General features: G+C 40.7%; 1 protein-coding gene across 3 annotated transcripts in view; it reads right to left on the reverse strand.

The window, feature by feature from the left end:
• The window catches only part of col14a1a (collagen, type XIV, alpha 1a), a 140,582-nt gene that overhangs the window by 108,427 nt on the left and 15,566 nt on the right, over positions 1-16,589 (reverse strand). For all 3 annotated transcript variants that reach the window (XM_058084545.1, XM_058084546.1, XM_058084544.1), the window contains 3 exons: positions 7,949-8,065; positions 4,322-4,465; positions 3,390-3,485 (listed from right to left, as the gene is read on the reverse strand). In XM_058084545.1, coding sequence (XP_057940528.1) covers positions 3,390-3,485; positions 4,322-4,465; positions 7,949-8,065 — 357 coding nt within the window. The remainder of the gene's footprint in view (positions 1-3,389; positions 3,486-4,321; positions 4,466-7,948; positions 8,066-16,589) is intronic.

Here is a 16,589-nt window from a genome sequence, read left to right on the forward strand (position 1 = left end):
GTTACAGTCATCTAGTGGAATTATATAGCTATGGCAAGAATGAAGTGTGGCCCGCAGGACACTAGTTTGAGGCCCCCGCCTTGATATGAAAGTTTAATGTTAGTGCGGCCCGCGCAAGTTTGATATGGATGCTGTATGGTATCATGTACCCAGAAAAAATGATTACGTTTGATTAATGCTCATGTTAAAGGTTAAATAACTGTTAATAGTTATCCTCCCTATCCGTGTGGAAGTGGTAAGTTGTTGGCTATTTAGGTTTAAAGGAAATAACTTGAAGGGTACAGTTTAGGTCGCTAGCTCTCTAGTTTGCGAGTTAGCATGTGTCTCAAGACCCTGCAGTTGCGCAACGTGTTGTAAATCGGGGGTCTCAAACATGCGGCCCGCGGGCCAAATATGGCCCGCAGGACACTAGTTGGAGGCCCCCCGCCTTGATATGAAAGTTTAACGTTAGTGCAGCCCGCGCAAGTTTGATATGGATGCTGTATGGTATCATGTACCCAGAAAAAATTATTACGTTTGATTAATGTTCATGTTAAAGGTTAAATAACTGTTAATAGTTATCCTCCCTATCCGTGTAGAAGTGGTAAGTTTTTGGCTATTTAAGTTTAAAGGAAATAACTTGAAGGCTACCGTTTAGGTCGCTAGCTCTCTAGTTTGCGAGTTAGCATGTGTCTCAAGACCCTGCAGTTGCGCAAATGTTGCAAATAAAAAAAGTATAAATGTGACTATAGTTGTGTTTTGTCATGTCTACAGGGCTCTAATAATGCTTTGTTAATATAGCTATAGCAAGAATGCCAACGTGTTGCATGTCATTATGATTTATGCAAACTTATTATGGACCTGCCCGCAAAGTACAGCCCATCCTATTGTTCCTCATATTCCTCATATGCCCACAAAAAACGAGCCACTTGATTAGGACCACCCTTCAGCCCATACAGTACATATAACGCCAAGCCGAATGTATGCAATTAGCATCCGTAAGTCAATACAAGGCAATTAAGTCCATCTTAATACACAGCTGGAAATGCTATACACATTATAAACAAAAAAAAACTCCTGTTCCTCCTTCAGGGGTGTATATTTTCCTCTACCTTTTCACACCTTATGATAAATGATACATTTAGTGTTTTTAGCGCAGAAAAAAAATCGGAATACTCAGCCAGCCTAAAGCAAGTGTGCTTAAAAGAAAAACAGACTACCAGAATGGAATTCTCTTTTTGTCAAACTTCTCCTCCAGCCTTTCACACTTCAGGCAAAAAAATGCAGAAGTAAGTGTTTTGCCAAAAAAATGACTTTGAAAGCATTCATGTTCTATAAGTAGCAGTTGAAAGCGTTCCAACTTCAGCCACAAGCATTGTTGATGTCTTAAAGTAGGAAACACATAAGCACTAAGGAAACTCTTACAGAAGAGCAGTTAAATGCAAAAAAAAAAAAAAACTGAGATGGAGATAAACTGCTATGTTTCATTTTGCTGAAAGGAAAACTACACTTTATTTTGGAATAATAATAATAATAATAATCATCCAAAATGACACACACTTTCACTCTCTATTTCTCTTTTCCTGCGTTCTAAAGATATAAAAACTGATAAAAAGAGACAACTCATTACTGCACATAATGCAGTTTTATGGTTCTACAAACATGTTGTGACCATGTAGAACATGTACATTCATGATAAGATGTAATACTTACAGTATTTTTGCCGTATTGACCATGTACACCGAGAAGATATTTCACATGAAGTTGCATGGTATCCCCATCAGTAGTGTAGTACATCAACGGTGACTTATCCACCCCGTGAATCCAGTTCTGGTTTGATTTCCGTGATGTGAACAGTTTAGTTGCCGGGGTCATTTAAGTAAGGAGGTTCTTCTTCTTTCTCTTTCGGCTTTTCCCTTATGGGGTCGCCACAGCAAATCAATCTAATCCATCCAATCCCAACCATCTCAGTCTGGCCTCCCTGATGAGATCTCCAAGGCCTCTAACATGTAATGTAATGATCCTATCCATCCTGGTCACTCCCAATATGAACCTCAGCATCCTCATCTCTGCTACCTCCAGTTCTGCTTCCTGTCTTTACCTCAGTGGCACTGTCTCTAGCTCAAACAACATGGCTGATCTCACCACAGTTTTCATTTTAGCTGAAACTCTGAAAATCTTCTCTTCTATCGCTCTTCATCACGCCTGACAATTTTCTCCACCCGTTCCATCCATCCGTTGCCTGCACACGCCTCATCACCTCCTTTCCACAATCTCCATTGTTGTGAAACTTTGACACCCAAGTACTTCAAATTATCCAGCTTCTGTATCTCTTCTCCCTGTAACCTCACTCTTCCACTTGGCTTTTCAAAATAATATGCATTCAAATTTGCATCGTAAAAATGTGTCCTCTGAAAAAAGAATCAGACCTCACAAATTACCGCTGTGGAACACACAAGTAAACAAGAAAAAGAAGAAGATACGAGGTCTTGACACTGCAGTTCACGCAGCAAATGTTGCCAAATGTTTTTACTAAACATACAATATATTAAAGGAAAAAGCAAGGAAATGTATTTCAACAACAATTTCAATACAATACGTCATTCATTCATTTTCTACCGCTTTTCGCGGGGTACACCCTGGACTGGTGGCCAGCCAATCACAGGGCACATATAGACAAACAACCATTCACACTCACATTCATACCTATGGACAATTTGGAGTCGCCAATTAATCTAGCATGTTTTTTGAAATGTGGGAGGAAACCGGAGTACCCGGAGAAAACCCACACCTGCACGGAAAGAACATGCAAACTCCACACAGAGATGGCCGAGGGTGGAATTGAACCACTCGACCGCCGTGCCGCCCTACAATACTTCAATAATTTCAATAAATATGCACAAGATACGTCTCCCAGCACAATGTCATGCTACTATTCCTTTGTTGTCTCACATTTCACTGAATTTGGAAACAAGGCATTTCATAGTTTACTATTTTAAAGCTGCCAGTTCAAATAAAATCTTGGTTTGAAGTTAAAAAGCCAGACAGTCTTGTCTGGGTCAAGGTCGAGTTCTTAGAAAAACCGCAAAGACAAGACGATCGTTGACAGAGCTGTGTACACAGCTTAGTGAATGATTTACCAACACAGCACACTCATTTCCTGTGTCGGTGTGCACATTAAAAAAGGTGGCCATTTGTCGTCAAGACTCAGCATGGAGGTAGAAATCACAATCACATTCAGCTGGACAAGGAAATTGTTTTTTTTTTTTTCGGCCTTAATAGATGGGCCCGACAGCTGTTTTTGCCGCTTCAATTCATCACCATTTATTTTTTTATTCATCTGAGCGCTGCATTACCCCTGCATGTGGCCCCCTGATCCTCCTGGAAAACCGTGTGGGCATTTATCTTACCTCCGGAGATCTCATTGACGTCTTCAGGAAGACCGAACGCATCAGTCAGGCGCTGCGGCTCGTTTTTGACTCCTCCATCGCCTTTGCCTGTCTCAGCTGGTGCACATTGAACACAACACAGAGACAAAAATACAGTATCACAATAGATTACACGCTGAAGAGGATGCTGTAGACCAGGGGTCTCAAACATTTCGCCCGCGGGACACTAGGCCCCCGCCTTGATATGAAAGTTTAATGTTAGTGCGGCCCGTGCAAGTTTGATATGGATGCTGTATGGTATCATGTACCCAGAAAAAAATGTTACGTTTGATTAATATTCATGTTAATGGTTAAATAACTATAAATAGTTATCCTCCCTATCCGTGTGGAAGTGGTAAGTTTTTGGCTATTTAAGTTTAAAGGAAATAACTTGAAGGCTACCGTTTAGGTCGCTAGCTCTCTCGATTGCGAGTTAGCATGTGTATCAAGACCCTGCAGTTGCGCAATATGTTGTAAATAAAAAGAGTATAAATGTGACTATAGTCGTGTTTTGTCATGTCTACAGGGCTCTAATAATGCTTTGTTCATTTTAATCTGAAAAAAATATTTGTCTACCCACCCAAGTTTTTATTATTTGCCGTTTTATTATTATTATTATATTTATTAATTACCGATTGATTTTCATTATTCTTGATTTGTTTATTTATTTTTCATTTTATTTTGTGCAGAAAAATAAAAATTAAGATATTTGAGAACAGTGCGTAAAAAAAATAAATAATGTAAAAAAAAATGCGTTTTGTTTGTTTTTTTGAACACCTGATACGGCCCAGCCTTGCCCAGAGCCTAGCTCCAGTGGCCCCCAGGTAAATTGAGTTTGAAACCCCTGCTGTAGACAAAGTGAAACGTTAGGTACTGATAAGTGGCAATGAAAAAAAGTCAACGTGTTAGCTCACCTTTATGTCTGCCCTGCAGTGGTTTACTCTGAGTGCTGCCCCTGACTGAAATGACGCTGATGATGTAGTCCTTGGACGGGTCGTAGTCGGTTATCAACACTTTACTGTCACTTTTTGATATGATGATCTCCCGCTGATGACCACCTATCAGAGACATGGAACAATAGGATAAAAATAGGCTGATCACATGTAGGAAACATCACTTTGCAGCTGTCATATAACAAAAATGTGTGCACACACGTTATACATTTACATTACATTTACATTCATACATTTTTTATGCCACTTTCTCCCTCACTAGGACCTCTCCCAGCTGACGCCAGCTCACATTCATACAATTTAGAGGCGCCAACATGAGATCAAATGCCTTAATAGAGCAACAAATATTCATTTTGTTTCTTGTGTTTACTATTAATGTACTTTATGTAATATACACTGCATGATGCATGAGGGTTTTCAACTATGTAGACCAGGGGTGGGCAAATATTTTGACTCATGGGCCACATTGAGTTAACAAAAAAACCTTAAACTATATTAGGAAAGCAGGAAGTGAACAAATGTAACAGTTACTGATTGTAAAAAGTACCAGATAGAGGGGTAGGATTTAATAAGCTTTGCTTCTTCCTACTCCTTTTGGACATGTGGAACTGTGAACTGATTATGTGATGCATTCAATTGTAATCTGATGCATGTTCAAATGAAATTAAACCATTACCAAAATTGTACGGGGGAGGCCAGAACATCATATTTAACACACACAAACACACACTATTTTATGCTTATAATTTTCCTTGAATTATTTGTCTAATTTTATCTGTAAAAGTGTTATACTATGAGCTGAATGTTCTCATGTCCCGTTTTTTCAGGAGCACTTTAAACATCACACCACATCAAATTATGTAATTTAATTTTACATTTTTTTTTTTTAACTAAATAAGACATCCGACTTGCAAGTCATGTTGCCAGTTTGTATGTTAAAAGTTGAAATACTTAGAAAGCAACCGGATTCAAACACTTGTGAGTGTGAATGGTTGTTTGTCTATATGTGCACTGTGATTGGCTGGCCACCAGTCCAGGGTGTACCCCGCCTCTCGCCCAAAAACAGCTGGGATAGGCTCCAGCATACCCGCGACCCTGGTGAGGATAAGCGGTATAGAAAATAAATGAATGAATGAATAAAGCAACCTGGACGTCTTTCTTTCAACTTTACGACCAATCTCCCTTTACATTAAAAAACCCAACAGATCTGGACATCATCCAAAAGGAAAAACCAAGACCTATCTGCCTCGACTGCAGTCAAAGGGACAGATGATAGCGGGGATGCAAAGTCGGTCAGTTTCGAATTAAGAAATAGTAATACACATGAAATTAAAATGTAAATACTCTGTCTCATCAAGTGTAATTAACAACAATCTGAGTATATGAAATAATATAGAGGTGAAAGGAGAGCCTGGACATGACAAGGTGATGTTAACCATCTTGACAGTATGAGCTATGGAAAGGACACTGTGAAGGGGGCCAATATTTTTACTGCATGTGCTGAGTGCCAGGGAACCACTGCGGCACTTTCGCTCTCTCGCTGAGAAAAAGGAAGTGGCTATAAATTTGACTTTTTTTTTATTATTTTCTACGCCATTAAACGCAGCACGGAATTGTCAGACAAGGCTTCTCTCGCCATGGGTTGTTTGTGGGGTGCAAGTTTTATGTTACATCGTGCTTATTCAGACCCGCTTCTTTCGCTTTTACAGCAGCTGGGAGAGAATTATCTGCAGTGTTTCGGCACGCCATTAATACGGAAACAATTGCAGAGTGGGCAGGATGGACAATAAAGGAGTTTATGTGACAAAGATGTATGGCGGAGAAAGTAGTGCCTCTGATTACATGATTAAGGAGACGTCAATGGTAATTAAGGTGTGTGTGGTAATATATCCCTACATGAAGTCTCGGTAATACCTGATGTTTTAACAACTAGTGGTGTACACGATATTAGGTTCACGAGATGAGGCAGTATTTTAACAATATTTTTAAGAAAACAACAATGACTAAATATAGGACAGGAAAACCCTTTTTTTTAATTTAACTTTATTTAACACAAAACAATGCAGGTGCATTTGGAAATATACTCGCTACACTGTAGTCCAAATATCCTTTTCTCACTCTGAATTAATGAATAAATGGCCGCTGTTATTGTAGTATTATGTAATATGTAGTACTGTGGCCACCAGGGAGACAGTAATGTTACATGACACTAGATTACCTTCACACTGCATGTAGTCTGCCATGGCATGTCTGACATGACATAGTTCGCTTTCCTGTTCTCCTCTCACTCAGTGTGGAAGTGGTTTCTTACTTGGTCCTTCTTCCCCACTCCGTTTGAAAGACTTTAAGTTTAGAATACTGTAAGTAAATTGGAGAGGCTAACTAGTTAGATTGGAGCTCGCTATGCTAGCAGCGGACGTGTGTTGTGCGCATTACGGTTGAGAAATGTGTTGTAAACAAAGAATAATAGGAGTGTAAAGTGGAAACTATAGGGGTGGGATTTCATGTCTTTTTTTGCTGACATTCGTGTCGGGTCTGGAACCAATTAATCGGACAGATTTTAAACACGTTTAATCAAATGTAGAGGGTCGGGCTAAATGAGATGACACATTTGTAGGTTAAATAAAAGGCAAATAAAGTAAAGACACAAAAAGTACATATAATGTCATTCTTTTCCAGATAATGCTAATTTTTTTGTTTCTTTTTCCGTTGTTGCCATGAATTGGACTGGTTAGCATGGTGCTTTCATTGTGGAAACGTTTATCAAAACAAACGAATCCGTAACGGCAACACAACGAGCGTTCCGTTTGTACTTCAATCATGGTAGACATGATCCCGTACCAGCTCCAAACACCATCTTGTTATGGGTTACCAACTTCAGAGCAACTGGATCTGCATTGATTTTTACTTTATTTGCCTTTTATTTAACCTAGAAACGTGTCAGATCATTTTGTAGAATTACTACAAGTTCTGCTCGGACTTTAACCTTTTTCCACGAAAAAAAAGCAGACACAAAGACGCAAGCAAACAAGTGACAATTGAGAAGTACAGGCGGGATTGCAAGGTTTATAGTGTATGCAAAAAATGTAATGTTGCATATTAGGTGTATTGTCATTTATAGTAGCAAAGTCACAGTTCACAGTCTGATTGGCTTCTAGCTGCCCTGTTCTTCTCTTAATCGAGAAATATCAGATTTTATTTTTCGCAAAATCTCCCTATTTAACACTCATGCACCACTTCAAAGATGCAGGCTGATATGATGCATTTTGTTGCGGTCTTCAGAGCTTAGTAAAGATTCTACTTGCCTCACTTTTATTCCTGCTTTCAGGTGACAGGCGGTCTTTAAATATCCATTTTTGTCCTAAACTTCAAAGAGATACAGAACAAGGCTTTTGGACTACCGTGTTTCTCAACAGTGTAATACCTTGGAGGAGCATAGATAAGAAGTAAATTACATAATCCTTCCTGACATACAGAAAATACATAATGAGATCTTCTTCCTCAAAGTTGAGTGATCTACCATTTGCATAGCACGTGATCCCCACGGCGCATTAATAAGAGTAATCTTTTACAATAAATCCATCCTACCTGGTATGCTGTTGTAGAGGAACAGGTAGCTGTCAAAGTCTCCTTTGGGCTCCTTCCAGGTGACGAGCAGGGTGTTGGAGTTCAACGCTTTGAAACGCAGCCTCCTCGGAGGTGGAACTGAAGAAACACATTCAAATCAGCGATTGTACCATGGGAAATTAATCATGAGCCGATTAACCATCAAGGATATTAATTAAAAAAAGCTCCAAACCAACAGGGACAACAAGTGTCTGAGAGGGATGGTGAATTTCCAGGTTGAAGTTTCTGCAAACCAGATCTGAAACATTTTTTTCTTGGGTTACTAACACATGTTTGGAGTGTCTGTGAACGCACCTCATGTAAGTGTCTGAGGAGAGGCACAATTGTGAAATATTCGTACAGTGGAACCTTGGTTAGTGTACACTTGCAACACTCTCCATTGAGCATAAAATATGGTGGGCATCTTGTCATGTTGTTAGCATGTTGCATTTTTAGCACAAAACATCCTTGTTAACATCCTATATTAGCTTGTAAATCCATGGAAACAGAAACCAAAAAGTCAATCTAGGGCAGGGGTCGGCAACCTTTCCTATCAAAAGAGCCATTTTACCCGCTTGCTGACTAAAGGAAAATAGAGTGGAGCCGCAAAACATAATTCAAAAACAATATCTTATGAACTTTCAAAAGTTTATACCTGATCCCTGAAGAAATGTGTAGCAACGTGCTGATTTAGAGGGAATTTTGGGGTATCAAAGTAGTTCAGAGGGAAAAAAAGCGTACTCTTGCTAGTAATAGATCTTGCTAATATAGACGATAAATGTACATATATATCTGCATAAAATTAAATGTAAACTCTATTTATATTTTTGGCTGCACGGTAGTCGAGTGGTTATCGCACAGACCTCACAGCTAGGAGACCAGGGTTCAATTCCACCCTCGGCCATCTCTGTGTGGAGTTTGCATGTTCTCCCCGTGCATGCGTGGGTTTTCTCCCGGTACTCCGGTTTCCTCCCACATTCCAAAAACATGCTAGGTTAATTAGCGACTCTTAGCGAAATTGTGCAATTGTGCAAAATCTTGTGCATATTTATTGAAATTATTGAAGTATTGTAGGGCGGCACGGCGGTCGAGTGGTTCAATTTCACCCTCGGCCATCTCTGTGTGGAGTTTGCATGTTCTCGCCATGCATGCGTGGGTTTTCTCCCGGTACTCCGGTTTCCTCCCACATTCCAAAAACATGCTAGGTTAATTAGCGACTCTTAGCGAAATTGTCCATAGGTATGAATGTGAGTGTGAATGGTCGTTTGTCTGTATGTGCCCTGTGATTGGCTGGTGACCAGTCCAGGGTGTACCCCGCCTCTCGCCTGAAGACAGCTGGGATAGGCTCCAGCACCCCCGCGACCCTCGTGAGGAAAAAGCGGTAGAAAATGAATGAATGAATGAATCTATTTATATTTGTTGTTTACTCTTTTAAATACTTGAGCATTGCGAAGGGAGCCACAACTAAGAGGCTGAAGAGCCACATACGGCACTGAAGCCGTGGGTTGCTGACCACTGATCTAGGACGTCATTAGCGGCTGACTCACACTAAAATTGACTCTTTACTAAATTTAACCACAAAAACGTGTTTTGTGGAATGGATAAATCGGATTGCCGTGATTTCTTTTTGTGGAAAATTGATTCGGTTAGCATCGGTTATGTTTAGAGTCAGACCATCTGGAACGGATTAATGATGCTAACCAAGGTTTGCACTTCTGTTAATGTGTTCAGGTCAGAATAAGAGCGTAAGACTCTGCGGGGACAAATAATTTAACTACCGTCGTGAATAAGTTACTTTTGATAACCAACTATGGTTTCAAGGAGGAAAAAAAAGTAAAATTGTATTTTTAGTTTGAGTCGTCCTTTATATGATCTTTCCTAAGCACACTTCTTGTTATGTTATTCAATTACTGAGGCGCAGCGCAGTACTGCAGTTTTTCTTCACGGCACCCCTCACGTAATCACATCACGTCAACTATAGAATACTTCAAATGCATTGTACAAAACTGCATAATTACACCTCACCACAATAAGACTCTATGAATAATTCACCACAACCGGGAATATTATTACTCCGGTAGCGTTTGGTGTGTGTGTGTGTGTGTGTTTGATAGTGTTTGAATGGAGCTGGCAGGAGATTAATAACTGGATGATCATTTCCACGATAACCTCCATCTTCCCGTCGCATGTCAAAGAACGCACCCTTACACACAGTGAATGATAATTAACAAATGTGAAAATTGAATGAGACAGCAATGATGCTCTATAATGCCGAATGCGTGTCAAGGTCTGTACACTGAGGCAATTCAAGAGACAGTAAATATGATTAATGAATATGGATATAATAAAGCTAATAGCTGTGCATGCTGACTGAATGTGAGGGGTCTCCTACTTAAACTGCTCTTCACAGGTCAGCACATCTGCCACCTACAGAACATTAACATTCAAAATATCACTCTCGTTCTCTCGATGTGCCAAGACGCATTTGCAATTAGGTAGAAAAAGTGCAGCAAAAAAAAGACGGAGATGGATGAGACTCCTGCCTAATATGTGTGGTATATACCGTAGCTTGGTCATATATTTCACACACTCGGGCAATTTATTTGGAAGAGTTACACCAGTGGAAGTGACCTCGTCTTGCTCATGACTGAGCTGCGCATAATCTTCATGCCAGGCAGTAAAATGAACGACCGTCATCTTAGTAGGACTTTGGTGGCGACTGATTTTGCAACATTTTGTATAGTAGTAAGAAGTGTTCATGGAAACAAAGTCCAATTGTGTGGGAGTAATTAAAGACATGCCTTCAAAAGCCTCCATTGAAAGGTGTTTGTAAAAAAAAGAAGCAAATTCTTCAAACTATGCACTATGGAGGAGTTATCGGTCATTCCCGGTGGATATGTGCAAACCAGGAGAACAAGGCAGGAGTCCAAGGGGCAACAAGTGCAGATCATTCATTTATTCATTCATTCATTTTCTACCGCTTATCCTCACGAGGGTCGCGGGGGTTGCTGGAGCCTACCCCAGCAGTCTTCGGGCGAGAGGCCAGCCAATCACAGGGCACATATAGACAAACAACCATTCACACTCACATTCATACCTATGGACAATTTGGAGTGGCCAATTAACCTAGCATGTTTTTGGAATGTGGGAGGAAACCGGAGTACCCGGAGAAAACCCATGCATGCACAGGGAGAAGATGCAAACTCCACACGGCCAAGGGTGGGCTTGAACTCGGGTCTCCTAGCTGTGAGGCCTGCGCGCCAACCACTCATCCGCCGTGCAGTATTTGTTATTTTACCTCAAAATTCACTTCCACGTAACACTTTCCTTTACTTAACAGACCTGTCCATTTCATGCAAGAAACAGAGGTGAGCCCGCAAACTACGGCCCGGGGGCCACATCCGGCCCGCCAAGTTTGTAAATATGGCCCGCTGTTTCTTTACAAAGTATTTCATTAAAACTTAACATACAACTCAGCATCATGGCTTGAGCCAACATTTTGATGTTTAGGTAGCTTTTTTATCAATTTGGTTATTTGATGTGGTCTTCTGTTTACAAAGTGGTCCCGAAAAAAGGGTCACAAGCACATATCAGGTTGCATGACACTTTTACCGATACAATAATTCCAGGTGGACTGTTGGAATTATATGTGTAAAATATATAGACTGCCCCCGCACCGTCAATTTTGTTAAATCAATGCGGCCCCCGAGTAATGGTAATGGTTTTATTTCATTTGAACATGCATCAGATTACAATTGAATGCATCACATAATCAGTTCACAGTTCCACATGTCCAAAAGGAGTAGGAAGAAGCAAAGCTTATTAAATCCTACCCCTCCATCTGGTACTTTTACAATCAGTAACTGTTACATTTGTTCACTTCCTGCTTTCCTAATATAGTTTAAGTTTTTTTTTTTTTCAAACATCAACTGCTTGTATTGTTTCTTGAATTGGCTCATCGTTGTGCATTGTTTGAGGGTCTTACTCAATCCATTCCATAGTTTGATTCCACATACTGAAATGCTATGGCTTTTTAACTTAGTCCTAGCATTCCTAGCGAGTCAAAATGTTTGCCCACCCCTGCCATAGAGCATTTTCCTAACCATCTCGGGCTCCCATTAAGCGGGTCTCTTTTTAAATTTCTCCCTTACCCCCAAAAAACAAAGGAGTGAAACCGGCACCTACATTTCACAGCTCTATTCCGTACTGAAGTGTGGCTGGCGAGGGTGACAAGATGGATTACAGTAAACAGAAACAGGATGGTTGATTCCACCTCATGTATTATTGTGCGTGTGGTTACGCTTTCACCTCATTGGTTTCACCGAGTTCATTATAGACGGAATCATTGACCACCAAAGTCACGTGCTGGCGTTCACTGCTCGAATGCCCGCTTTGATGGTTGCAGGAACACACCCACATAAATGCACACAGCAATGTAATGCTGCATGGTAATTAGAGAATCAACAAATGACAGATCACACAGAAGTGACAACAAGCATGCATATTTTTTGGCTGCTTTACAAAGAAATACTTCATCATCCAACAATCGCTGGATATTTTTATTCCTGCTTTCACTTTTGCAAAGCAATTTTTCTTTTACTTGCACCCTCTGGGGGCCGAGCAAGGAACAAAATGACTTTTTCCTCTCAAGGCAAACATATGTTACAGTATACTGTGGACTTAACAACAGACGGTGGACAAAAGAATAAGCAAAGCATATCTGAACTTTTGGAACTCTCTATTTTTACCAATAGATATTCATTCATTTTCTACCGCTTTTTCAACCTAGCATGTTTTTGGAATGTGGGAGGAAACCGGAGTACCCGGAGAAAACCCACGCACGCACGGGGAGAACATGCAAACTCCACACAGAGATGGCTGAGGGTGGAATCGAACTCAGGTTTCCGAGCTGTGAGGCCTCCACCATAACCACTCGTCTACCGTGCAGCCTGTATGGTCATTCATTCATTCATTTTCTACCGCTTATCCTCACGAGGGTCGCGGGGGTGCTGGAGCCTATCCCAGCTGTCTTCCAGCGACAGGCGGGGTACACCCTGGACTGGTGGCCAGCCAATCACAGGGCACATATAGACAAACAACCATTCACACTCACATTCATACCTATGGACAATTTGGAGTGGCTAATTAACCTAGCATGTTTTTGGAATGTGGGAGGAAACCGGAGTACCCGGAGAAAACCCACGCATGCACGGGGAGAACATGCAAACTCCACACAAAGATGGCCGAGGGTGGAATTGAACCCTGGTCTCCTGGCTGTGAGGTCTGCGCTCTAACCACTCGATCACCGTGCCGCCCCCAATAGATATCATAAACTAGGCTCAGGAAAAACAATACACAAGTTTGACGTAGATTAAGTACCTCACCTAGCATTTTCATACTAATCATTCGCCATTATACTTTCAGCAATATGCTATTTACATTAGCATCCGATTGGTACATTTGTGCAGATTATTGTGATTTACCGTGTTGTTCATACTGAACTAATTAGCCAGACATTTATTATATTATATTGGAATAAGTTTGCTTTCTAGTTCTGTAGTTATCATCACACTTTTCCACTTTGCCATCACTGCTAACCTATTGTGGGGGGCATCGTTCAACTTTTCTGACTTTTGGTTGAAATCACCTCCACCTCGGACTATTGCAGCCTGCAGCCTGTAGCGATCTGCGCAGGCGTGCCAAACCCAAAACAAGCTTTGTATGTACTTGAAAGTCAAAAGTCTAACGCAAATAACACAACATAATAATTGAATTGAATTCTTCAGACTAGATGACCAGTCTCTCTCATTGGTGGAAAACAGTGGGTTTGCCGACTGCTCTTTCACTTAGAGCGACTGGAAGACCTGCTAGAGCTCCGTCAGACTATGTACTCTCACATCCAAAGTCTCATGAATATTATATTCATTCATTCATTCATGTTCTACCGCTTTTTCCTAACGAGGGTCGCGGGGGGTGCTGGAGCCTATCCCAGCTGTCTTCGGGCGAGAGGCGGGGTACACCCTGGACTGGTGGCCAGGCATTCACACTCACATTCATACCTATGGACAATTTGGAGTCGCTAATTAACCTAGCATGTTTTTGGAATGTGGGAGGAAACCGGAATACCCGGAGAAAACCCACGTATGCACAGGGAGTACGTGCAAACTCCACAAAGAGATGGCCAAGGGTGGAATTGAACTATTGTCTCCTAGCTGTGAGGCCTGAGTGTTAACCACTCATTCACCGTGCAGCCTGCAATTTTTCATTCATTCATTTTCTACCGCTTATCCTCACAAAAGTCGCGGGGGTGCTGGAGCCTATCCCAGCTGTCTTCGAGCGAGAGGCGGGGTACACCCTGGACTGGTGGCCAGCCAATCACAGGGCACATATAGACAAACAACCATTCACACTCACATTCATACCTATGGACAATTTGGAGTCGCTAATTAACCTAGCATGTTTTTGGAATGTGGGAGGAAACCGGAGTTCCCGAGGGAAAACCCACGCATGCACGGGGAGAACATGCAAACTCCACACAGAGATGGCCGAGGGTGGAATTGAACCCTCGACCAACCACTCGACCGCCATGTTTGAGTCCATCTCATGAAAAATGGGAGCAAAAACGTGTTGCGTTTATATTTTTGTTGAGTATATGTTCCCTTCACATATGTTTTGGTCTAAATTAACATGGTTTTATGGTTCCATTTTTCACTTCATATAGCCAGTAGCAGGGGTGCAACAGGGAATTCTGGGCCTCAAATTTTTTTTTTTTCTATTTCGAATACCACATCTTCTGGCAGTGAAACAGCCTTCCTGTGCAGGCTAACTCTTAGTAGTAGTGGGAGTTCCTGTGAAGATATGTGTTGTATATACAAAACACACACAAATCCTCGCTGGAAAAATCCCCGCTGACCAGATGCTGTTGCTTACATGGACATTACAGCTATCACATGCTACCTAATGAAAGAATTGGAGAGGGTCACCTATGTGCTGCTGCAATGTAGTAGGATCAATTCCCAATCTAATTTGTACTGCCACACTTTTGTCCTAGCTCGTGTTTATGTCTGCCTACAATGAAATAAATCACCTTATGTGGTGTGATTGCTGCTGCAAATTGGAACGAAATGATCAGAGAAAAAGGAACAAGAAAATGAACTGTGGGGTGTTAAAGTGAGACAGGAAACGGTGAAAGCACAAAGAGAGCGCGGTGATGGAAGAGGGGGGGAAGAAAAGAAAAGTGCTGCTAGGACCACCAGTAAACAAACCCCACTAAACACAAGGCGGGACCGCACCCATTTGTTTGGGATTAAAGACAAGCTGGGGAAAATTCATCAAGAAACATCCATTATTTAAGCGTGTAATTCCTCTTGCAACCTGGCTGTATATTGATGAGTAAGAGATCAATAAAAAGATTATGTGACAAGTGGATTATCGATTCTTGAAGAGCTATCTTTATTTGATTTTATTGCAGAACCTTCAGAGTAGACAGAAATAGTAGATCCATTAAAATGAATTGAGATAAAACAATCAAGATGTCACTAAACTATGAACTTTTAGCGATATTCTAAGACATTTGGACATTACAGGCATTTTTTAATGGCCAAGTCAGCTAGCTGATGTCAAACCAGTAGGGCAAAGGTCTTCAATTAAAACTGAGTAAAGTCTGTTTATGCAGTTTTTTCACAGCGAAGGTCCGAACATTAATTTGCCGTATATTGCATCAACCATCATTAAATGCAATAAAACCTTCACTTCACCCTGCAACATAATTATTTTGGCACCTTAAAAGAAAACGGACCCAAATTCCACCTAAATAATAAAAAGTTTGACTGTACAACTGAAGAATGAACGCAAGAGGCTTGTTTTTAAGTAATAAAACTGCACCGGTTTCACTGAAAAAGTAATTAAAGCTGCAGCAGTACATTGTCTTAAAGTTTCACATTTTCTTGTTATTGCTGTAGCTGACATTGGAATTTGCCGCAATTTGTTGCATAATTTCTCTTTTTGTTTACCTTTAAGTAAGGTCTCTGCAGTGAACAATGTTTACTTATCCATACAGTAAAAACTTAGTAAAGACTAAATAGTTTTTTTTTACATTTTATTTTTTTTATTTCTTAGGGCTGTCAATCGATTAAAATAGTTAATCGTGATTAATCACAGTTAACTTAGAATTAATCACATTTAATCATGATATGAAATTAATTTTATCTATAATAAGTAAGGGAAATTTTGTGGTAAGCATTTCGATGTACAACTACAACAATAATTACATCAAATTTTATGTAAATGGAAATCAATTTCGGAACTATCGGCCATTATTAGTCACCCTGGACTGGTGGCCAGCCAATCACAGGGCACATACAGACAAACAACCATTCACACTCACATTCATACCTATGGTTAATTTGGAGTCGCCAATTAACCTAGCATGTTTTTGGAATGTAGGAGGAAACCGGAGTACCCGGAGAAAAAAAAACTAAACACTCTTATACCAAAGTAGCACTGTATATGACAATAAAAACAAAACCTGCACTGCTCCGGTCCAGTCTACCCCAGCGACAGTAGATACAAATAACTTTGGTCTTGCTACAAGAGCCATCTGCCAGGGCTTTGAAGCCAACTT

This window comes from Doryrhamphus excisus, chromosome 10 (assembly GCF_030265055.1).
Source record: "Doryrhamphus excisus isolate RoL2022-K1 chromosome 10, RoL_Dexc_1.0, whole genome shotgun sequence".
Taxonomy (NCBI): Eukaryota; Metazoa; Chordata; class Actinopteri; order Syngnathiformes; family Syngnathidae; genus Doryrhamphus; species Doryrhamphus excisus.